The sequence below is a fragment of the Pimephales promelas genome, chromosome 4 (assembly GCF_988280905.1).
Source record: "Pimephales promelas chromosome 4, fPimPro1.hap1.1, whole genome shotgun sequence".
Lineage (NCBI taxonomy): Eukaryota > Metazoa > Chordata > Actinopteri > Cypriniformes > Leuciscidae > Pimephales > Pimephales promelas.
The window spans coordinates 30,904,339-30,929,773 of record NC_142772.1 but is presented as its reverse complement, the minus strand read 5'-3'; the positions used below and the strand labels follow the sequence as shown (position 1 = coordinate 30,929,773).

The 25,435-nt window shown below is 38.0% G+C and overlaps 1 protein-coding gene across 1 annotated transcript; it reads left to right on the top strand.

The window, feature by feature from the left end:
* The first annotated feature begins 404 nt into the window (after positions 1-404).
* On the top strand, positions 405-22,599 carry aif1l (allograft inflammatory factor 1 like). The gene is made up of 6 exons (XM_039650062.2): positions 405-563; positions 736-797; positions 10,589-10,655; positions 13,773-13,814; positions 15,446-15,608; positions 20,994-22,599. Exons 1-6 carry the CDS (start codon positions 539-541, stop codon positions 21,079-21,081), a joined length of 447 nt encoding a protein of 148 aa, XP_039505996.1. The 5' UTR covers positions 405-538; the 3' UTR covers positions 21,082-22,599.
* The last annotated feature ends 2,836 nt before the right edge of the window (positions 22,600-25,435 follow it).

The window sequence follows — 25,435 nt, the reverse complement described above, 5'->3', positions numbered from 1 at the left end:
AGACACAATTAAATCGGTCTCTGATGAAACCACCCTAGTCACGTACATTTATTTGTCACATGGACAACGATAAGTCATGTAACAGTAATTGCACAAAATGAAATGTTTCTGACTGCAGGTCAGAGCAAAGACAAAATCACAGTTATAAACTGAGATTTAAAACGTACACGCTAAGATGAGATAGATAAGAGACATGAAATAAAATACTATTAGTATTTTAATAAGAGCGTGAACTAAAAAATGCAATATTTGCAGCAGTGAAAATACAATATAATACGATATGTGCTAAATGTACTTTATTAAAATATATAGAATCACGGCCCTTCCCTTTGGCCTGCATTACCTCTCTTCACCACACGATGGCGTTTGTGGCTGCATTCCTGGCGCTGGCGGGCAGTGAGCGCATCATAGGGAGACCTGCGCGGCGCGCCTCCGACTCTAACCAGCGTGAGATTCCCCCTCTCTCCTCATAACCGACACGAGTGTTCATCCATCGCCGGTCTCTCCTCCTTCATTACCTCCTCTCGACCATACCAGCATGCCTTCCAACCAGGATTTACAAGGTATATGGTTGTCGCTAATCTGTTTTTAGTAAACTGATGCTTTATTTACGCGCGAAGCATGTTTTTGTACTGTGCGTGTGTGTACGCGCGTCGTTAGCGGCCGACTGTCCTTATCTCATGCCTGCAAGTGTACCAGACAACCTGGATAAAACATTCATGTCTCCTTTTTCAGGCGGGAAAGCCTTCGGGTTGCTCAAAGCACAACAGAGGGAGAAGCTGGACGAAATCAATAAGGTAAATAAGCTAACGCTGATAAGATATTTTTGTCTCAATCTCGAAGCGATTTTATTTCATTCGCATTGTCTCCATTCAAGCTTGTGTTCCCAAACGCTTTGTCTGTAAACATCAGTAAGGTTTTTAATTTGACTTCTCCTCTTCACCGTGGTCACTGTTAAATGTTATTTTGGACAGCAGTGGTATTGTTAAGCTCGGTTTTACAGCAACATGACCTAATTTAGTTAGACAGCTCGACCACAATAAGCCGCAGATCATTTAGACCAGGTTGAAATCACAAAAATGTGCCTGAATAAAAATCTTCAGGCATTTTTGAGTAAAAGTTGGCAAATAGACTATTCTAGGGGTATTTTTTATGCTGAATCCATTTTTGCTGTTTGCCAAGCTCTATCTCTTACGTGAAACTCAGTGGAGTGTAAAATTCAAGATGACCGCCTCATACGCCAAAATGACCAAATTTTTCAGCACTAGCTCAAAGATAAACAGTTTTTATTGTGATATAGCATTAATTGAGTAAAGGAAACAAACTGAATAGTCAGAACTTACAATATTTCTGGTAAACACTGACCTGTTATTTTGTGTATTTGAGTATGGCCATGTAAGAAGATCAACATCATACTGGTGGCTGCAAAAGGCCTATATCTTAAACCATCATCCTATTACATTATGTTAAGAGTGTTTATTACTTTTCAATATTTACATGTCCATGTAAACAAGTTTAAGGCCTGAAAATTCAACTAAACTCAACTAAATTTTCTTTTGGGTTATTTATGGAAAAGATATTACCAGAAAGATTGGTTGTAAATATTACAAATTGAGACAAATGACCAAATTACCAACACATATCAAGGTGTCACACCACACCACTAACATTAGCTTTGAACAGATAAAGGAAATACAGGAAACTTGGCATAAAATTACCTTATGAAGTTGGACAGTAGCTGAATACTAACTAAAATATGAACTGCATGGCATATAAAAGTGAATGTGAATTTAAACAATGGAACGACAAGATTCTCAAATATGATCACAACAACATAGAGCAGTGCTCTTATTCAGTTCAGCAACTGCTACATTCTGCATCACTTTTCTTGCACTTGCATGCAGCAGAGCAATGCAGACGAAACTTTTTACATTTACATCGTGCACTCATACATCTTGAGGAGCAGTTGCAGCTGATCAATTCCAAACAGTAGTCTGGGACTGGAGGGAGTGACATCAAGATGGGCAGCAGCGTAGAATCTTCCAGTCTTCACCCCACTGGCGGAGGAAGACATACCGCTTGTTTGCTTGAAGGACCTTTGCCTGCCCTGGACCCTATGACAATGCAGTGCTGAAGTGCCAACTAGCCTCTCCCTATGGAGGATCCCTATTCCACTCTACTGATAAAGCATTGTGGGAAATTCGGTTCGCGTACCAACCCGAAGTGATAAAATAAAATAAAATTCTGTATCAAAATTATAGGCAAGACAAATAGTTTATTTAGGCATGATTTGTAGGGAATTACAAACCTGCACACATATATTCAAATGCACATAACTATAGAATCAATTTTTAATGCGCATGTGAATGCCATCAGCGTTTATCACAGGTTCAGTTTAAAGTCTGTTTACAGGTTCAGTTTAAAGTCTGTTTAGAGAGAGCGGCGTCGTCTTAGCTGACCCTAATTTGAGTTCCATATAAGCTTAATTTAAAATGCTTTGTCAACTGTAAGGACCACGTGTTGTTGACTGAGTGCTGTTGCAGTGTGCCTGCATCTCTGTATTACTGTGTTGAGTAAGTTCATTGGCGGAAGCTTGTACAATTGGCATATAGCCAATACTTGTGACCTCTGAGTTGGTCGGGAAGATTGTCTGATTGAAATTGGTCTAACCTGTCTTAATATCTGCATCTTGCCATTTGATGAAAAACGCCATGTCCTTGGAAAGTGCTACACATGCTGATAGATTATCAAGGAGTTCTTCATTGTACCAAGTTGGTTTGTATAATTGATCCTGGTTCTGTTTTTCCTGACACAACTGCAGCTGGAGAACGTTGTTCCATGATTTCAGGAACTTGAAGACTAGTCTTTGTAGATGGATGGAGATCATTCAGTCCCATGTCTTCTTCTGGACCTCTGCCATCCAGCGACTTGAGTTGTATGAAAGCTGTTTTTACCATCAAAACTGCCATCATTGATGTCAATATTGTCACATGTGAAGTGCACAAATCTGTTGGGTACAAAGTTTGGTGGAACCACTGCTCCTGTATCCACGTCCATTGTAAGAAGTGCTCTCTCCTCCAAAGCTGTATCAACCTGTTTTAAGTTGTAGCTTATGAAGTGACCAGCCATGTGAAACAGCTCAACCAGTTCTTTTGATCTGGTAGCTTGGTGCAATGTGTTTGCTAGACCAATATTGGGAGTCCAGTGTTTACCACAACTGAAGTTGTACACTAGGTCTTGAGCAACACTTAAGAACCTTACTTTGAGTGTCATCTTTTTTATTTTGAGCAGCACCATCATCATGATCCACTTCTAAGAGACCCTGTCCACCAAACAATAAGCGAAGGAACATGAAAAGGCTCTCTGGATTGCATGATATTATTTTCTCTTCTCTTACTACAAAACAATGACATTGACGGGTCAGACTTCAAACTACACACAGCTTCCATATTGGTGTGGTGATCTTATAATCTGACCAACTTCATGGGTACAATTCCACAACTGGAAATATTTTGTGTCGGTTCATGTTGCTCTTTAGATATAGAAATTAATTCTGATGAAAAATACGATGTGTGTGGAAATAACTGCAGAAAGTAATAGAAATAGAAAGTAGAATAAAAAACCTTATTGATAACTCCGAACTCAATTTTGACCCAAAGACAATAGCATGTGACTCCAAACAAATGACTACAATGAGAAATAATTAAATTATCATTGTCACATACAAATTACCTTAATTCCCACCTAAATAAACTTTATATACTCATTAATTGATGTTGTGTATGATGTTAAGTTTTAAAATATGGAATTTCCTGACATTTTAGAGGTCATCTTGGACTTTGCGCTCTACTGAGTTTCACATAAGAGATACAGCTTGGCAAACACCAAAAATGGATTCAGCAGAAAAAATACCCCTAGAAAAGTCTGTTTGCCAACTTTTACTCAAAAATGCCCGAGGGTGTCACATTATCTGAAAATCGACCTAGTCTAATTTCACAATCCAGGGCAAGGCTGCGTCTCAACCTATTGAGCTGCCTACTAAGTCAGGATTTTCTCCATATTTCTGCTCCATGCACGAGACTGAAAATGATCAAAATCCCTGTCTCGGTAACTTAGGCAGCAATAATTAGGATTTGAGAGAGAGCTCAGCTCAACCCGCCCAAGAGTCCTCCACAACGGCGTAAAGGCTTAGTTCACCCCAAAATGAAAATAATCCCAATTTTAATTCACCCTCAAGCCATTCTAGGTGTATAACGGCGTAAAGGCTTAGTTCACCCCAAAATGAAAATAATCCCAATTTTAATTCACCCTCAAGCCATTCTAGGTGTATATGACTTTTTTTTCCCTCAGCCAAACACGATCAAAGTTAATAATAAAACATATCCTGGCTCTTCCAAGCTTTTATAATGGGAATAAATGATGCCTTGTTTTTTGAAATGCAAAGAAGTGCATCCATCCATCATAAAAGTAACCCATTTGGCTTCAGTGGGTTAATAAAGTCCTTCTGAAGCGATGTATGTTTTATTAGAAAAAAAATCTCCATATTTATAATTTTATAAACTAGAATCTCTAGCTTCTGGGTGCAAGACTAGTTCCAGTGGATCAGTGACCTTACCCGACGCATGACATATTGCCGAATGTGGAAACACAGAGGACAGAGCAAAACAAAACACCAGTCCCGAATTAGAAGACTGAAATAATTTGTAAAGAGAAATGTTGAAGGGGCTTGAGTTTGTTGGCCAGCCATATTTGTTTGAAGCGCAAGAAGCATCTACTCTCATTTAAGCTTATGCTACTCCTACATCACATCATATGTTGGCTCTTGACTCTCATGGATTGCTGTTACAGGAAACTGATTACAGTTTAAAAGTTATAATTATGGGAATTTTCTGTACAAAATTGCACCACTTCGCTTTAGAAGGCCTTTATTAACCCCCTGGAGTAATATGAATTACTTTTATGATGGTGTTGGATGCACTTTTTTGGGGGCTTCAATAAACAAGGTACCATTCACTCCCATTAAATAAAAATAGTGATAGGGTGGGAAGACCTGTCAATCACATCACAGAAAAGACTCGAAAAAAGATCACGAGATCAAGAGTCATGAACGTGCTTCACAGAGCAAGGCGAGGATTTGTGCTTATAAAACTTAAACCTTTTATTTTTAAATGGCCGATCGTTTCGCTAGATAAGACCCTTTATTAATCGTCTAGTGTTGTTTAAAGCCATTTGAAGCTGCACTGAAACTGTCATTTGGTCCTTGAAACAGTTGGGATTCATTGAAGTCCATTATATGGAGAAAAATCTTGTAATGTTTTCATCAAAAACCTTCATTTCTTTTCGACTGAAGAAAGAAAGACATGGACATCTTGGATGACATGGGGGTGAGTAAATTATAAGCAAAAGTTTTTAAAAGTGAACTACTCCTTTGAGAGGTGAACTGGTCTTGGGCGTTTCGTACAATCCCAGACCTTTACGAAAATCCCAAGAGGCTTATTTTCTTGACCCGTGTTATTTTAAAGCTAATATTTAAAATCAGCCCTCTTTGAAGCGATAAGAGGCAGCGTGTCCCCCTGCAGCCGGCTGTCTCTGTACTCTCAGACGGGAAACAGGTGTCTCTGATCCAGCATGAATAGACCCATTATGTAGGAGAGGGATTGAGGAGTGGGCAGCAGTGGCATTTGAGCTGCAGTCTTAGCTCTCTATCTCTCTCTCTCGTGGACTGCGCAGCTGGTGGGAGTGACAGCTTGGTTTGGTCACATGGACAAATTAGGTCACGGTCTGGCTGGCCTACATCTGGAGCACTTACCTGCACATAATGTAGAGGGAAATCTCTGGAAATGAGTCAAGAGCATGTTACATTTCACATTAAATGTTAAATTATATAAAAGACAATTTAGCACCATTAATGTGTAACTCAACCTTTGGTCAGAGCCTAACTCCACCCACTGGCAATATTTGAAAAATTCTGGAAAAGAAACTAGGCAGAGCCCAGTTGAGACAAAGAGGACAAACCGAGGGCAGGGCTGAGTGGGGGCGTGCACTTGAGACACGTAGTGGCGGATTGATTGACACATACACGTAGGCATAATTTCCGGGTGGGACATGTCCCCACCACTTTTTTTCCCAGGGTCGATTGTGTCCCCACCACTTTTTTTCCCAGGGTCGATTGTGTCCCCACCACTTTTGAGACCTCTTGCGGCATGGATGTGCCAATTAACATTTTTGCCGCTGTGATCAGTGCTACGTACAGTGTTTGCTTGTGGCTCACGCACTTTGCTTGTGTCTTCACACTGGCGCACGCTTCAATCCGTTGTGGAGAGACTCTATTTGATCCGGTGAAATCACAAAACAAAATGCACACACACGTGTCCCTGCTTGATATATAACCACTGAACATAATCAGTTTTGATGCAGAGGGAAAAAAAAAACTATTCTAAAAATTTTACCACTGGACAATTACAGTGCATGCGTAGAATAGTCGGAGAAAGAACTAAGTTAACATGAAACAATCCAACTACATATGTTACACCACTGACAAGGGAAAAGACACAACTCACGGTGTATGTAGCAAGCTTCTAGGTTTCTGCGGCTTCTCTTTCTAGGTAGTGACGAAACGTGCTCTGCAGCGATGTTTGTTCGAGTTTGCTACTGTAGAAACATGTCACAATATGTCGACCTACATCGATGGGGGTGCCCGTGGTTATGTAGATATAAATGTCTCATTCTAAGGTAAAAAAAAAACATTTCGGTTTATTAAGTATATACTACTGAAAACGTAGTTATGGATGTCATATTGCATTTCTGTGATTATCCTGTCAGGACTCTTTTTTTTTTTAATTAAATTAATAAATTATGGTACAGTACCATCATTTATTAACTTGACTCTGATGACTGTGCCAAAATTTATTTGACTGATGATTGTGCCAAAATTAGCCAATCGTCCAGATAGCTCATAATTCACAAGGGGGCGAGAGTGTTTTCATTGCGTCCCATCTTCTTAGCGACCACCGGAGCCAGCTGATAAATGAAACTTTTGCCGAATCCTGTGGGAAAGACGGCAAACACATCTTTCCAATCGACAAATGCCTTGATTGCAGTTCTCTGTTCGTCTTGTAAAATAAATAATCAACAGCGCATTAATTTTAAAACAGATGCGATAGCAGAATCTATACATCTGCAGTCATAATTGAGTTCAACCCACTCTTTAACAACGTGATGATTATGTAATTGCAGATCATCTGTCCATCATCGTATAAAGTCCATCCTGGCAATTTGATTGATCCAACCATTCCTGAACCGATCATAATTACCTCTTGGGCTGGCATCCAGGCTAAAATATTGCAATATTTAGCCACACAAAAATCATTGCAAGGGAATTCCTTCACCAAAACAGCCCTTGATGCTTACTTATCTGAGGTCTCAGTGATCAAATTTCACTGGCTGCAAACCAGTGAAAAGCAAACAGTGTGCATATCAAATGAAACAAACTCACAGTTTCAAGTTTTGGTGTGAAGGAATTTTGATGAGTAGTCGTGACTGAGGTAGAAGACTCTTCATCTCTGACTCAGAGGGCTGATTCTCACAGCATAGTTTTAATGAATAATAATTAATTGATTGATGCTCCTTTGGAACCTATAAATCCACATATTACACGCATGCTGTTTGCTTTTAAAGCCTTCACTTAGAGAACAGCATCTCCCACCACCCATAATCAATATCCACTCACACACACACCCACACACACTGCGTGATCGCCCTTATACTCATACACACATTTTCTCTAATGCTTCAAATAGTGAAGTCCCATATCACGCATGTGGATCTTTGATTTATAGGCCTCAGTCGGAATCCTGTCATGTCATAGATCATTAAAGGACAACTCCGGCGCAAAATGAACCTTTGGTCTAATTACACATTGTTACCTAGTCAACCATTATCTGAGATTTGTTTTCATGATTGCTGAATGTAAATAGTTTTATCTCTAAAAACAGTTTAGCCTATAATGCTAGTATAATGCTAGTACATAGGGCATAGAGTAATGACAAATAAAAATCGCTTGTTATTACCACTAACAAGGCTCAAAATAGCCCCACACAAACACGACAGCATAATAAGAGTCCCTACATTCAAACCGAAGCATTGAGAACTTTGTCAGTGTCCATACAGTTTAATAAGAAGATATTTTATACACACAGTCAACTTCGCGAATACAGGAAGAAGCCATCTTTGAAAAATAGTCTCTACCAGTCGATCTACGAACACCGAACCATGTGCGCTGGTGAGATGTGAATAAGGTGATAAGGTGAGCGCGAAGAGTAGGCTACGTGTACATATTGAAGAGAAGAAAACGGTTCGTGTTTGTGTTTCTTCCGAAAACAACGGACCATATGAGATTCTGCACAGTTCAGCGCACTTGGATCGGCGTTCGTAGATCGACTGGTAGAGACTATTTTTTTAAAGATGGCTTCCTGTATTCGCGAAGTTGACTGTGTGTATAAAATATCTGCTTATTAAACTGTATGGAGACTGACAAAGTTCTCAATGCTTCGGTTTGAATGTAGGGACTCTTATTATGCTGTCGTGTTTGTGTGGGGCTATTTTGAGCCTTGTTAGTGGTAATAACAAGCGATTTTTATTTGTCATTACTCTATGCCCCATATACTAGCGTTATAGGCTAAACTGTTTTTAGAGATAAAACTATTTACATTCAGCAATCATGAAAACAAATCTCAGATAACGGTTGACTAGGTAGCAATGTGTAATTAGACCAAAGGTTAATTTTGCGCCGGAGTTGTCCTTTAACAGAGATGTTAGAATAAATCGACCAGTGTTGTGTTAGTCTTAGTTCTGCTTTTTCATTTTAGTGGCGGCCAAACGACATGTACAGTAATGATGTACTGGCGCTCGTTGTATCCACAAGTTTCCTACGCCCCATGAGGCCTTGCGTCAAAAGTGGGCGCGACTTCCGGTTTGAAGTAAACAAAGCGCGATTTGACATGCTTGACACTCGTTCATTCAACAGTTGACAGTCATTCAAGTTATAGCGATCCAAACTAGCTAACGATGTGGGAACACAACCTCAACGAAATTAAAAAGGGTGAAATAACAGTACCTTTACCCACCGCAGTAGTTGATTGGGAGTATTATAATAACATTATTAATAATCAATACTCATCAAGGCATGTTGACAGACAGTTGTGCGAGCTGACAAACAATTAAAATAAAAAATACACAATTAGTCATTGTGCTTTGGAGTTTATTCAAAATTATAAATGAATGTGCTGCTTGAATACATTAACTGGCACTTTTGGTATTCTGTCACCTCAGGCTTTGATCCTGAGTTTAGCTGTAACATCAGTAGCGAACAGCCAAACACATGCTGAGAGAGTTTATAGAATATTAAGATTTTAAACAAATGTACACAGGATGATTCGTTGTCTTTTGGGAGGTTGATGGAAACTTCAGTCGTTGGCAGGATCACTCTGATTTCGTTTTCAGCTTATGTTCAAAACAATCACGTTTAAGCCACTGAATTAGTTTAGTCCGGTTATACATACAACCGCGAACAGCACATGCTGTCCCTGAGCTCCGTAACGACATCTCTCATAAAGATTTGCGTCTTTAAATAGTAAAATAATTCTCCGAAAAACAGCTAGCCTCTTCGCTAACTAACACACAAAATACCATTGGAATGCTACTTCCGCCGCCTCACCGGAAGTTTCACCCACTTTATTTTTTACATGAGCGCCCCTCGGAAACTTGTGGATATGTGTGTATGAAATGTATTTTTCCCCCCTGGGCTTGCCGTAGATAGGAATGGTTCAATTGCTGCACAAAACATACTGTAAATAATTCATTAATTTCATTTCATTTGTTTATTTATTTCAGGCAATGGCACAGAAGTACAAGACAGGGATACGTCCTTTTGTGACTTGGCGTAACATTACCATGCGCAGCTGCGCACGAATTGTCTTATGCACGCGCGAGGTGTCTAGATTATGCACATGACTTAAACGCTGGCAATCACAGCAGCAGCAGCAGTTGTAGGGAGGTATATTGATCATGAAATCAGAATGTTCTTGTCTTTAATTAGTCATTCATTCATATTAATCCATTAATTTATGTCACTTAATTCATCTAAAAAAACATTTTCAACTCGATTGGGGGGCCCCCTGGTGGCAAAGGGCCCACATCAGCCGCTTAGTTTGCTTATGCCTCGGGCCAGCCCTGCCAGTCCTGTTGTGTGAACATGCCAAAAAGTGGGTGATTCCGCTATTAGTTATAAGAACTGTGAGAAGGTTCCTCTGGTGTGAAAGACCCATATGAAATCATCAGTTGTTTTCAATGAAGCCACATACTCATATGGGTCTTTATACATGTCGATATATAGCTGTCTTTTGTTTAGGTTGGGAATCATTATATTTGGGTGTCCATCAAAAACTTTTAAAGGCACTGTTCTAGAAAATAAAACTACATGTTTTTTTTGCCATGAGGAAGAACAACCATAATAACTTGATAATCATTCATCCACCCCGTCTTTCCAGTTAGAGATCATCATGCTCACTTTTTCACTCTCTATTTGCAGGAGTTTATGGAAGATCAGAAGTACCGGGATGAGGAGGATTTACCAGAGAAGTTGGATTCTTTTAAAAGTAAGAGTTGCAGATTAAAGGATAGTTGAAATATTTTTAAAACACATTTTCTTTGTTCATATGCGCACGTTTAATTGTTTGTGGCGTGAATGCTAAGAGAGCTTGAGTGGGTGTTTAATCATGTGTGATTTACTTGCTTTCTTCATATGGTCTAGCAGGAATGTGCTGGTCTTGGCCCCTTGTTGTTTTAGCGCTAAGGGTTTTGGACATGTGCTTTTTGTGGGACAGAAAATGACAGTTCGTGTGTGTGTGTGTGTGTGTGGGAAAGGACAACTGGAATGTAAACGAACAGTCCTCTGAGTCTTTTGGTCAAAGCTTAAATGTGGTTTTGCTTTTCTCTGTGCAAAACCCTCATGGGAACTTCAGCCACCTGAATCCTGAAGTCATCTTCCTACTCTTTGTAATTAATTAAATTAAGAATTAACCCTTCTCAAAAGATGACCCATTAAGGTTTGGAGTAAATATTTACTTTTTCCAGATAGTGTTGTTCTTAGTAAGAAATGTTTTTCTTTGTAATAATTAATAATAACTGTCTCTGTTTTGTTTTTTAAACGGATGGGATGCTTGGAAAAAAAATGTGTTTTGTTTTAGAACACATTAGAACTCTAAAGCAAGTGTAAAGACTCTGGGGTGGATCTGATCATGGGGAATTTGCATATCATAATTAATAATTATTCATACAGGTATATCTCCCGATAAGGGGTGATGTGTTATTTTACCTGCATACATGCATGAATGCATGTGTATCTTGGTAATTAACCACACATTGATTGCAATTAATTACACAGATCACGTTTTACAAACAGGTAAAAATTAATTAGCTCAATTGTCAGAATTATATTTGTGGGGATTAATTTATGATCGACCCATCTGCTTGTCCTGCAAGCTTGATCATTCGATCTCCATCAAAACCCACAATATCATCCTACTTTATACATTTTCAAGAAAAAACAATCCTGTGGCCACAAGGATTACCTTTCCTGTTCTATAAACAAAGACTCTTTAAAGTATCTTTACATTGTAAGCTTGCAGCTAAGATCTAGGCATTTCAGGGACTTGAACTATGAGCAAAACACAGTCAATCAAATGAATATAATGAATTTAATAAGGCAGAACTACTTGTAGGTATGTAGACTACTACTAGGTATGTAGTCTCTCTCTCTCTCTCTCTCTCTCTCTCTGCAACATGACATCATGACTTTTGCGTAAACATACACGCCACTTTCGAGTCAGGTGGCGTGTTATCTCTACGCATTTTGAGCTATCCGCGTGTATGTCTACGCCATTAACGTCCGCGTCATTCCGCGTGTCTGTACACGCAGTCAAATCTCCAGTCATAAATGCCATTAACCCCAGTGACGGTTAAGTTTAGGGATGGGGTTGAGGTAAGTCATATCTTTTTTTTACCTAGGATAGTAAGGGAACAGTCATAAATGCCATTAACCCCAGTGATGGTTAGGTTTAGGGACGGGGTTGAGGTAAGTCATATATTTATATAACGTTAAGTCAATGGCGTTCATAAACACGCTGAAAGGCGATTATGCGTCTTGATAGCACGCCAAAAATGGAAATACGAATTGGCGTGGCATACACACGCTACTCTCTCTCTCTCTCTCTCTCTCTCTCTCTCTCTCTCTCTCTCTCTCTCTCTCTCTCTCTCTCTCTCTCTCTCTCATATTATGGAATAAAATAAAATGGGTGGGTTGTGATGTTGACTTGAAGTAGACCCAAGGGGCTCTAAATTATTTACTACCAGCCATCCACAGTGTGTACATTTGGGTTTGTGGGTCATTATCAAGAGGGAGTGATCAGGTTAAAGGGGTCAAGTGGCTCTGAATGTTACAGTGATTTCTTGTTGGGCTGCACGAATTTGAAAAAAAAAAAATGTAATACGGTAATGCTTGAAGTGTGTAAAATAAACTTAAAATATATTTAAACATTTTAACCTAAATATGTTTCACATTCTTTTTGTGACGAGAAAGATCCATACACCTTCTGAAAGTGAACAAGCAGTGTTTTACTGTAGCATAAGAAGTGTTATTTTTACGTCAGTGTAAACCACTGGGTTTAGGGTTTCAGGTAGGCCTATATTAGGTTTATTTAACAACAGAAACTGAATAATCAAATGTAAAAATAAAACACTGCTTAGTTTTCACTTTATGAAATACTGACTCTTATTTAAGCTACAAAAGTTAGAGCAGTTTGTCTTTTGTTCATGACCCCAGTTATTACAAGCTGTTGCGATATGCATATTGTGATAGTTCTATATATTGTGCAGCCCTAATTTCTTGTCAAACAGGAGGAGAAAACCACTGAAAGGACAGAAGTCAAAGGCACAAGGGACAGGAGTAGAGCACAACCCTTGAGATTGCTCTTGACACTGTGGAAATGAAGGCTTATGATCTCTCTCTCTCTCACACTCACACACACACACTTTGACCCACTAATGTCTGTATGTGTGTTTGCAGTCGCTGCCCTAGCTATATCCAGAAATGAATTGTTTTTGGAGGAATAGAATAGGCTACAGTTGAGAATAAGGGGATGCTATCCAAAAAACAAAACCCCCAAAAAAAGATTCAGGGAAAATTATGAGTTACAGTTAGGCAGCGTCAGTGCATTTCGATGGACGACCTCTCTTGCCAGCTCTGTTTCACACGCACTCATTCAGCTCGGGGCTGAACAGGCTGTGTTTGTGTTCACAGGGGGCCATTGTAACATTCTCCTTCCCATCAGCCTCCTCTCACGGTGACTCCGTTACACTTTCAATGTGTCCACTCCAACAGAAGCTACATTGTGAGATTGAAACAACACAGAATGAGAAAGGAGGAGGAGGAGGAGAGAGAGCGAGCGAGGGGAAATACTCTGGAACTAGAATAATCTAGCAAAATCAAATAGGACAATGATTCAGATCTGGTACTAGCTGTCCTCATTTACAGATATAGCTGGCCATCCTTTTGTGAAATAAAGGCCTAATTTCAGTTAATAGCTAAAAAATGCAGGGCTTTCCAAAATTCCTCTGTTTCCCTCTGATTCCCCCTGTTTTGTGTTTTTATGCTTTGTACATTTGCATTGATCTTGCTGAACTATTAAAATATTGTTTGTTTTTTCAATCCACAGATAAATATGCAGAGTTTGACCTGAACGATCAGGGGGATATCGGTAAGTGTGTGTGTGTGTGTGTGTGTGTGTGTGTGTGTGTGTGTGCAAGTGTAGTTAAGTCTGAGTTTTAGTGAGGAAGGGCTCTTTCGTCATGCCCACTGTGTAGGTGATACCATGCTTGATAGATGGGAAACATGAGAACACACCTGTAATCAACCTGTAAACAGTCGCTGTCATGTGCTGTAGAAAGAGTAGGCGTGAGATATGGAGAAGTTGCTGTGTACTGTAAATTTGCATCGTACAACGCGTTTCAGTTTCATTGTCAAAACAATATGGAATAGAAAATCAACATACTGATGAAAAAAATCACAATGTAGCAATTAAAAAATCTAATACAACTTTGTGACTGTAACCACAAAGTAGGAGGGGATAAAAAAGAATATTACTAATACTCTATCTAATATACCAGAAGATAGATAGATAGATAGATAGATAGATAGATAGATAGATAGATAGATAGATAGATAGATAGATAGATGATCAGTAATAACATAATCACTTTTCACAATGCAATAAAATCTTCAAAAAAAAAAAATAAATAAATAAATAATCCGTTCCTATTTTCCACTTCTTTTTCACTCAGAAATGCATTTCTATACAAATGACAGGCTTGCCAATATCAGATGTTGGAGGAAAGTAGCATAGGCCATCATTTCTGATTGTGAATCCAAACAGCTGAAAGTTTGTGCCACAGAAATGAGGGTACTAAAGTGGATGATTCATGGTATACTTGCACAAATGTGTGGTTTGTGATTAGAAAGTATATTTATATGAGAGAGTGGGGTATACTCTACAATGTGGGACACAAAAATTGAATACACAAGGATAAAATAAGTATTTGAAATCTTTCCATTAATGCAAAAGATGTGGCCAGATAAACAGAGGCCGTTCTTTGTTTGGTGTTGAAGTGTCAGCCATGTGCCTGTTTCACACACCCAGCACATTACTAAAGTTTAAATGCATTTCTGTGTGAGGGGGTTGTGCAAAACTACATAACTAGACTGTTTTAAGTAAACTCTTTATAAATACTTTTTTTTTTAATATATATGAAGAGTTCAGATGCAAAAGCCTCTAAATGCCATTTGAAATGTTCTTCTAGAATGATCATTTTTATCAAGCTTGTATATTTAAGTTCAGTTATTTCACTTAAATGGCAATGATAATTACCTATTAATTGTTATTTAAGTGAAATTACTGAACTTAAATATACAAGTTTGATAAAAATCATCATTAAAGAAGAAAATTTCAAATGGCATTTAGAGGCTTTTGCATCTGAACTCTTCATATATATATATATATATATATATATATATATATATATATATATATATATTATGTTGACCGTGCTAATCTGTTAGCTAGAGGACACTTTTTATTTTTTATTTTTTTTATTAAACCATATTTATCTTGAGACCACACTTCAAATCCATCTGCATGTGTATATGCCATGCAGTCCTTCAAAGGGGTCAATGGCAGATATTCATAAAATATTTGGACTAAATAATGATGGACAACTAGTCAACCATGCCATCTTTATTAGAGATCTATCTATCAAGCTGTGAGTCTATGTGTTGTAGTTCTCTGTTGGTATGATGGTGTTTGTGTGATGGCTGTTTGTGTTTCCTTGCCAGACATGATGGGCATGAAACGAATGATGGAGAAGTTGGGTGTGCCCAAGACTCACCTGGAGATGAAGAAAATGATCTCGGAGGTGACAGGGGGCGTCAGCGACACCATCAACTACAGGGACTTTGTGAAAATGATGCTTGGCAAGCGATCAGCTGTTCTCAAACTGTAAGTGTGTGTGTGTTTTTGCGATTTCTTTGTGCATGTCCATTTTGTTTTTAATATTGGCAAATGCCATTATTGGACTCTCCTGCTTTAACTGAGTCCAGCTATTTTTAGATATGTTGACGTGTGTGTTTAATCTTGTCAGCACATCCAGTGCAGGATCAGCATATCTGTGCCATTATCTCTCAGTGGGAGAGGGATCTGCTGTGACAGGTGATGTCATCATCATGAGACACTAGGGGTTGAATCAATACCAGAAATTTGGCCTTTGTACCTCAATATCAATACTAAGTCGATACCTAAGGCAATAACTAAAGGGCCTTGAGTGACTGTTAAATTTAAATTGTGGCTGTCAATTATTAATATTGGAATTATCAAATGAAATGGAAAAAAAAACATACATTGTTTTGGTGGTCTTGTTGACAAATGTAAATGCCTTTGTAAAAAATGAGGGATGCTCCGATCAGGATTTTTGCAACGGATACCGACTACCAATTTCTTTTCATCATGCAGATCATCAGCTCTGTTGACTGTCACTGTTAACCCCTTGCATTTTTAATTATTTAATGTGTAAGTGGCCTACTTACTAGAAAAAGGATATCAAGTACATGGTCTCATTTGATAGAAAACCTTTAACATTTTGAAGAAAATATATTTTGATCCTTTTTAGCGGTTCTTTGTGTTACAAAACTGCGAAGAAACCCCTAGAAAAAGTGACGCAATTTATTGATTCATAATGTTATTCACACTTGATTATTAGAAAGTATTTCTTGTCATCAAGTTGTTCACACAACAATTGCATCTGGGCCAAATGTTGTGTTGATATCTGACAGCAATCAAAAGTTACACGGCATTTGGAACCAGGGTAGCCTTTTTATCAAAAGTCCAAAAACCTTTCCAAACAACCAAAAAAAATCTGAAGTTACATGTGTAAATGCCACTAAGAATAACATATTTATAATTGCATATAAATAACAAGTATAAGATCCTGGTTGACCTTCCAGTGCTGTTTCAAAAAGATTTTTTTTTTCACCTGGACACAGTAACATTTGTGTGCACACACACACACACACACACACACACATCTTGTTGGGTGGGGTTGGAGATACAGCTATCCCTAATTATAGCTGTTAATTACACAAGTTTAGATGTTGTCCAAGTTGGCACTGTCTCAGTGGAAGCGAGGAACAAAAACGTTCAACTTCTTGTTTTATTTTTATTTTTTTTGTGAAAGACCTGGTTGTAGTTTAAAGTTGTCTGCGACAAACACTAGTTTGTGCCAAGTTTCATGATTCATTGAAACCATCTTAACCCTATAGGCACCATGCTTGAGTTTACTCGACAAGATGTGGCACTGAATAAAACGGCGGATTTTGTCAAATTGGGTGTCAAATTTCATTCGACCTCCCCTCCACTGGATGGCAGACATGTCATACTTCATCCCAGACTCCAAAAAACGTCATGCTTCCATACAAAATGTTCATGTTATAGCGCATTGAATCAGTGCGATCAAGAGCGTAGCTAGTGTGCGAGTGAGTCATTTTATCAGAGCCTTTTCGTAATCGCCGTGATTCGCGGCGACAGTATTGTGGTGGAGACTTGGTCTAATTCTTCTGGGTATGTTAGATGAGGTCAAAGTATTCATTGGACAGTTAGGGGGCAAGATGGAGGCAGGGTGGGTAATCACAATGACAGTAGTCTGAGTTGTGCACACTCGGCTTGAGGCAGATCTGGCCACGCTGCTCGCATCATCTCACTCATGATCTGTGCCTTGCCATGGCGAGTGAGCTCTTGTGTTTGTATTTAGTAAATGGAAAATCTCTACAGCAAAAGCCCAACCACTACATGCATTCGGTTTGTTTCGACCATTTATTAGTAATAGAGCCAGACCGATTTATCGGCAGGCCGACATTAGGCATTTTCCAAACAAATATTTGTATCGGTATCGGCCTTCAAAATCCTTTATCGGTCGGGCTTTAATTAATAATGATTTACACAATTTGTTTACTACTTAATATGTACCTGAGCATTCAGTATTGTGCAATAAAGCATACAGAAGGTGATGGACATTTTGGCGGGAAAGAGGAAGTGCTGCATTTGATCATTTAAACGTGACTTTTCATGAAAATTCTATAATCCAAGATTTCCGCCACCATATCACGTCACCCCTACATAAACTTTGGGTCATCTTTAATATTTCTGTAATTTACAGAATGTCTATCTTTTATCACTTTAAAGATATCGCCTTTGGAAATTAAGATGTCAAAATGGAATGTTTTCGGAAAAAAACTCTGGCCTAAAGGGTTAAACCGTTTTCACAAGGCCTTTTAGTGGACACACAGACTGGAGTTTAGAAGTCTCTCACACAAAAGTGCTCAGATTTGAGAATCATAGTAGAACATGCTGTTGGAACAGCCATTGGAGGTGCTATGGTGTATGTTGTATCACAAGTAAATACCCATAGCAGAGTTAAATTAAACTGATAAGATTGTGGTAGACATGGTGAAGAATGCGGGCAACATTTAGCAGATTGTATAGTTAAGGATTACACAAAGGAATCCTGTTTGAAACATTTTATAGTGCATCAGGTGGATGTTGGTATGCGTGACATTTTGAAAATGAATTGAATACCTCTCTTTGGTAAACTGCACAATTTTGTTTCTGTCCGTAACTCTATCAGGTGAATTATGTGCTGAAGTTGTTCAAATCCTATTATCCTGAATGGGTGATTTGTGACTAGCTGTTAGTTGACTTGGGGCTTGTTAAGGGCTTATGAGAGATTTTCAAGGTTTACCTAAAACAGAAAGTCACATGGTCAGCAGTTCTTCAACATCACGTTCATCACTTTTATCTCGTATCTCCAAAACACCAGGGTTTTGTCTTATCCAGGCTTTGTGGCTCCTCGAGCTGGTCCAGATTCTTTTCTCTTGCAGTGCAATTATGATCTCTAGCTTTCTTTGTTTTGCTCAGTGGGAAGCTGTGATTCCTTTTAGCCAGTGGTGGACACAGAGTGGACATCACAATGCATTTTAACTCCCTATGTGTGGTGTTCTTAAATATCTGTAGTTAGTAGGCTTGGGCGGTATTACGGTAATATCGTATACCGCGGGATCTAAAAATAGCAACGGTATCATTTTCAATATCGTCATACCGTCAGAAAAAAAAACAATGCACTTAAATAGGAGACAAGGAATCCTTGTCTCCTATATAAGTGCAATGTTTTAAATACAATTTATTTAATGGCTAAAATGCTTATATCTGGTTCTCATGACGTGACAGTGTGGTGACGAGAGAGTGGGGGAGAGAGAGGGCAAAGATTGCAAGTTGCGCACTGAGTGACTTGGTCTCGAAGAAGAACATGACTTCTGCAGTTTGGCAGGGATGGGCATTTCAAGCAAAAATAATATTTAAAGATTGCCTTGTATTATTCGATTATTATTTGAAAATTGCGCCCCACCACCACATGCATGCCACATGCATGTAGTCTACAGCGGGACGGACCGTGTGATGCTTAAATATAAGCTAGGTTTGAAAAAAAAAAACGTATTCCTTTCATATTTGTTTAATAATATGATGTTTTTCTATGTATGTTGATTTTATGAAAAGGGAACTTCATGAGATGACTAAGAAGATCATAAAATGCGCAATATCGGAAAACATTTGGAATGGGTCAGTCAGACATGATTATGACCACTTATTACGTTTTGTTTTGTAGAAATCCTTTCTTTAAAACGAATTTCGTTTTGAATAAATTGCATCTTCATTTTAATTTTTTTTCATCAACGAATTGCCTGGATTAATTAATAATAAGCAAATATAGTGATCAGGACACGCGCCGGCGCGTGACTGGAGCGCGACTCATACATGAACTGAACCTCGCATAAGAAACAAGATCTGAGAAGTGTATATATATATAGTAAGCTTGAAATGTCTTCTTTAACAATCTAAAAGAAATTGGCTGCTCTCTGCTTATGTTTAGGCTAATTCATATGTAGTGTGCATTATTCTTTATTCGCGTTCACTACCGCGAAGATGCGAGTTTGCATGCAATCTTTATCTTTGCAGCAATTGACATAGAAAACACGTTGGGTCAGTCAGACATGATTATGACCACTTATTACGTTTTGTTTTGTACAAAGCCTTTCTTTAAAACGAATTTCGTTTTGAATAAATTGCATCTTCATTTATTTTATTTTTTTCATCAACGAATTGCCTGGATTAGGCTAATAAATAAAAAGCAAAGATCAGGACACGCGCCGACGCGTGACTGGAGCGCGATTCATACATGAACTGAAACTCGGCATATAAGATGCATGTCTTAATGATCTGAGAAGTGTATATATACAGTATATGTAAGCTTGAAATGTCTATACTTTTAAACAAAACAATTACAAGCTAAAAGAAATGGTCTGCTCTCTGCTATAGGCTTATTCATATGAAGTGTGCATTAGGCTACTCTTTATTCGTGTTTTCATACCATGAAGATGCCAGTTTGCATCGTCAATGCAATCTTTATCTTTGCAGCAACTGACATAGAAAACACTAGTTTATTAATAAATAATTTTATCTCGGCTCCACTCGGCTCGCGTCGAGAGCTCGTGGCGCGTGATCTTCAGAAATGCGCTGCCCTCTCTAGAGGAAATATCACCACTCTGCTCACATTCTCTGGTGTGAGACAATGTGTATCTCCTGTTTTCTAATAGTTGATTGACAGCTTTTAGATGCATTATTGGAACCGACACTCTCTGGTTGAACGTGTCATCATGTGTGATGCCGTCTGAGCCTTATCTCGTAATTTTTAATTAGTCACGCGGTAATACCGTATACCGCGGTAACATAGGGAGGAGGTTTGACGGTATGAAAATTTGGATACCGCCCATGCCTAGTAGTTAGACATAGAAGCCTTATGTGCCTATCATATATGGTCACCTTTGTGATGGCATGTTTTATTATATCTAAATCACAGTTGACTTAATAGTGTTAAGTTATTATACATATTCAATTGATAATCCAAACAAGCTTTTAAAGCTAAGTTTAAGGAGCCTTTTTTTGGTTTTCTGACAGACCAGAAGTTAATGGACACACTTACATTCATTTGTAGTGGTTGGGAGATTAAACCTGCACATAAAACTACTTGAAAATCTAACGGCTTAAATAGTTTACCATAAATGTTTCTAATATGTTGACATTTAATTTTTCCGCTTTTTTTCCAGTTCTGATTACTCCTAGGTGCCAAGAGGAGTTAATTCATTTAAATGCATTATGCAAAGTTTGCCTATAATATATATCTACATCCTTGTTCTGGAATATTTTCGATCTGATGGTTGAAATTGAATTACTTTCCTCTTTCCTTACTTTCCTGAAGAAATTTCCTCTTCTCTCCTACAGGGTTATGATGTTTGAAGACAAAGCCAACGGAAGCAGCTGTAAACCTGATGGACCCCCACCCAAACGTGACATCACCAGCCTACCATAGAGCAGTGAAGCTACATTCGCAAATCCCGCCCATTTACCATTAGGTGCTAGGTTTCTATAGCCTTACCTAGAATCTTTTTGCCAAGATCCAGGGAAATCTTAGTTCATAGGTGGGAAAAAATGAAGGGAAAAAAAGGTGAAAGATGTCTATATATTTGCTGTGAAGAAGTTGAAGCGCAAAGTAGCTTTTTATAAGTAAACAAATGTATATATTTATATGAAGCCACAGTTTTTTTATATATATATATATATATATAGTGTTTACAAGCACAAATACTGTGGTTGAAGTACTAGTGAAGTGTAGTGTGTAACACTGCGTACAGTGTACTAAGTGTAGTGTGTATGGGATGACAATTTTAGCTTGCAAGATAGGTTTTAATTAAGATTGAGAATTAAGATTTTCCGTGTTCCCTTAAATGTGGTTTTTTTTGTTTGTTTTTTTTTTTTTTTCATTTCAATATGTTTATGTTTGCCATTTCAGTCTAATCTGCATTTTGGTAACTCTGCTCACCTTGTCCTATAGTGTGACAGTAGATGTGCGTGAGAATTCAGTTAGTGCTCAGCCAGAAACTTCTTCCCAAGACACAGGGATTGAGTCTTCAAACTCTGTTTCTTGTCATCCTGTTTGTTGGTCCATTGACTGTAATCTATAACATCATTGTATCATATAAGCAATACACGCATATTGTTCTGACACTTTGAATCACACTTTTAGGCAAGCTTTTATACTTGTTCCTGCTTAAACTGGTAATGATGTTGTAGGAAGGAGGTGCCACTGATCACAGCTTTTTAGATCTTTAGGAGGGTTCGTTTTAGTCACTATAGCAGATTAGTTTGAAACCACTCTTTCCAAGTGCCTCACTCAGTTTAATGTAGCAGAGGTTTTGAGTGAAGATTGAGTGAAGCATCTTTGAAATGGATTTTGTGTGTGTGTGTGTGTGTGTGTGTGTGTGTGTGTGCTTGGAATTTATTCTGTCGAGTCGTTTTTGAGACATTCCAAGAATGTCGTTGTTGTGTGATGTAGTCCTTGCTTTGAAATGTTGTCATGTTTTTAACCCAAGGAAAAATGTTGTGGAGCTCTGATGCAAATAATCCAGTAGTGCTTTTGTCCTGTTTTATTTTCCACTGGCCTCATCAAGTTTTGTTTGTAATGTAAGATGTGCTATGTAAGACAAAATGACCTCGAGAGGTTTTTTTTTGTTTTGTTTTTTAATTAAGAGACAAGTCGGCAGTAGCAGTTGTGGCTTTCACTTCCATTTTAGATCTGCAAACAAAGCAAGTTTTATTTGTCTCTCTCACATCGTTTTTGTAGGTTTTTTTTGTCTATGCCTCTGTTTAAGTTTATTTCATTTTCATTTTCCTCTTAAAATCAGTGAAGTGTAAATTGATGACTGCACTGAATTGCTATTTATTAGAAATTGATTTTTAATTAGAAGTTTTCTGTCAGCATATTAATTAGCAGAGATTCTTTTTTTTTGCAAACACCAAAGGAAGTAAATACCCTACTGTTACACCTGAACTTATAGTGGATCTCTTTTATTTCTCTATCTCTCTGGCTGTGTGTGTGTGTGTGTGTGTGTGTGTGTGTGTGTGTGTGTGTGTGTGTGTGTGTGTGTGTGTGTGTGTGTGTGTGTGTGTGTGTGTGTGTGTGTGTGTGTGTGTGTGTGTGTACACAAAAATTCTCCTCCAAAGTTGTGCAAAATGTGACATCTCCCTTTGTAGACATTCAGGGATGTCTTGATTTAGGGGTTTTGCTCTTGTCTTTCATAACACTAAAATTGCAAGTTTTCTTTTAGGGTAGAGTTTTAGGTATACTGTTAGAATTATGATTAACTTTCTGTTGACATGATAGCAGCCTGGTACACTGCGTTTTTTGCAAGACTTTTTGCAGAGTAATATTGTGAAATATTATAACAGTTTATAACTCTTCTCTGTTTGAATAATTTATTTTCCTGTGATGGCAAAGCTGAATTTTCAGCATTATTACTCCAGTCTTCAGTGTCACATGATCCTTCAGAAATCATTCTAATGTACTAATTTGATGCTCAAGAAACATTTAATTAATATCGATGTTGAAAACGTGTGCTGCTTATTATGTTTGTGAAGACCGTTACCAATTCAGAGCTTATTAATTCGACATTTATTTGAAATAGAAATCTTTTGTAACATTATAATTGTCATAACTGTCACTTTTGATCAATTTAAAGCATCCTTTCAGAATAGAACAGGGTTCCGATTTAGTTTAGAAAATTATGGAATTTAAGTGATTTTTAGTTCTGGAGAATAATGAATAAACGTTTCCAGACTATTCAGTTTTCTAAAATATAAAATTAAGAATTTTGAACAAATTATTAAACCGTTTTCATGTCACAGGTTTAATGATCGTCAAACACAGACAATTTCATTATGCATTATTGTCTTGTGTGTGTGTGTGTGCGTTCATGTTTATATTACATTGTGTGGACCAAATACCCCCACAAGTATAGTAAAACCTGAAATCACCTGTGGTCCCCATAAACAGCATATCATACTAAGTAATGTTTTTTTTTGAAAATGTAAAAATGCAGAATGTTTCCTGTGAGGGGTAGGTTTAGGGATAGGGGCAGGGTAAAGGGATAGAATATACAGTTTGTAGAGTATAAAAACCATTAAGCCTATGGAGAGTCCCCACAAAGATGTGTGCGTGTGTGCACCACTCAAACCAGCAACAGGTGAAGGAGCAAACAATCATTTCAATCAGGCTTTACTGTTTGTTGATCATGCAACTTCAAACAAAGACTGCAATATCAAACCGATGTGGCTAGAACAAATGTTACAGTAGTCATATCAGTGGTCATAACACAAAATGTTTTTTTGTTTTTTAATGTACAGAGCTTTTGTACAGCATTTTGTTGCAAAGGGTTTTAAACCTGCCCCTGAAGGGCCACTGTTTGAGTCCTGCAGAGTTTGACTCACCCCTGACTTAGATGTATGAACAGACAGAAGCCATAATAAACCACATAGGTTTACACGTCATGCTCATAAATAACTTGTGTACTTCAGCTGTAGCCTGTGAAACTTGCATGTATGATCTCAACCATGTTCAAAAAGATGCTGTACTTGTGGGTATGGTAATGGTCACAGGATGATATTAGTTATAGAGTTTGTTTGTTCCACCATACTTTGTTTAAAATAAACAATGTCCACACACATACACACACACCAAAATGCAAGCATGGCGATAAAAAAAATTGGAACTACAAGAAAGGAATTTAAACACATATTCCTCATTTTGCTTTGAATTAAAACAAACTAAATTACTTCACTTATGTTTTTGTAAACATTTTGAAAAACAGAAGTTAATTTTGGGGATTTTCCAGAATAGTGATAATGACCTTTTCATTAGAGTAAACCCAGTCCAGCTCACTTCCTCATAGACTTCTGTTTTGTAGATTCTAGGCAGAAGTGGCCTTGTTCATACCCACAATACAGTTCTTTATACAGCTTATCGTATCCGTTTCTAAAAATTTCTAAAGAGAGAAGGTCCATATCCTTCTCTTTCTGTTCCACATTCTGCCTGAGACAACATGAATTAAAAAAAATCATCTTATTTCTTGTAATCTGGCAGAAATAACAAAAGCAAGCACAGACTGAAGTTCCACATTACCGCATATGAAATTATTAGTATTGAGTGGCTGTACTCGTACTGTCCTACTGGTAGTCAGTTGAACAGGCTTAAAGGGTTAGTTCACCCAAATTCTGTCAGTATTTACACAAAGGAAGATATTTGAAAGAATGTTTTAATCAAACAGACCTCATTCCCCATTGACAGTATGTATTTTTTCCTACTATGGTATAGTCAATGGGGAATGAGGTCTGTTTGATTAAAACATTCTTCCAAATATCTTCCTTTGTGTTCAGCAGAACAAATAAACACATAGAGGTTTGGAACAACATGAGGGTGAGTAAATACTGACAGAATTTTCATTTTTGGGTGAACTAACCCTTTAAACGAGTGTCATAATGAACTGTGTTGCTCCCTACTGGGATGAAATGGTAAAGCACAGCATTCGGTGGGGCACGAGAGATTACATTTGTTTAATGGTTGGTTTCAGGTTTTAATGTATTTAAATTTTTATTGTGACTGCAATACAAAATGATTTGCTTGTTATTATTACTCTTGTAGCCTATAGATTAGGGGCCCGTTTCAATAAGGAGGTTCAACCAACTCTGAGTTAAATCTTGAACTCTGAGTTGACTTACCCTGAGATGGGAAACTCTGAGTTTTCGGTTACAGAACAGCTGAAATGAGTTAGTTCAATCAACTCTTGAGTTGACTGACTCTGAGTTAAGCACGTGCACCACAGCTATAAAAA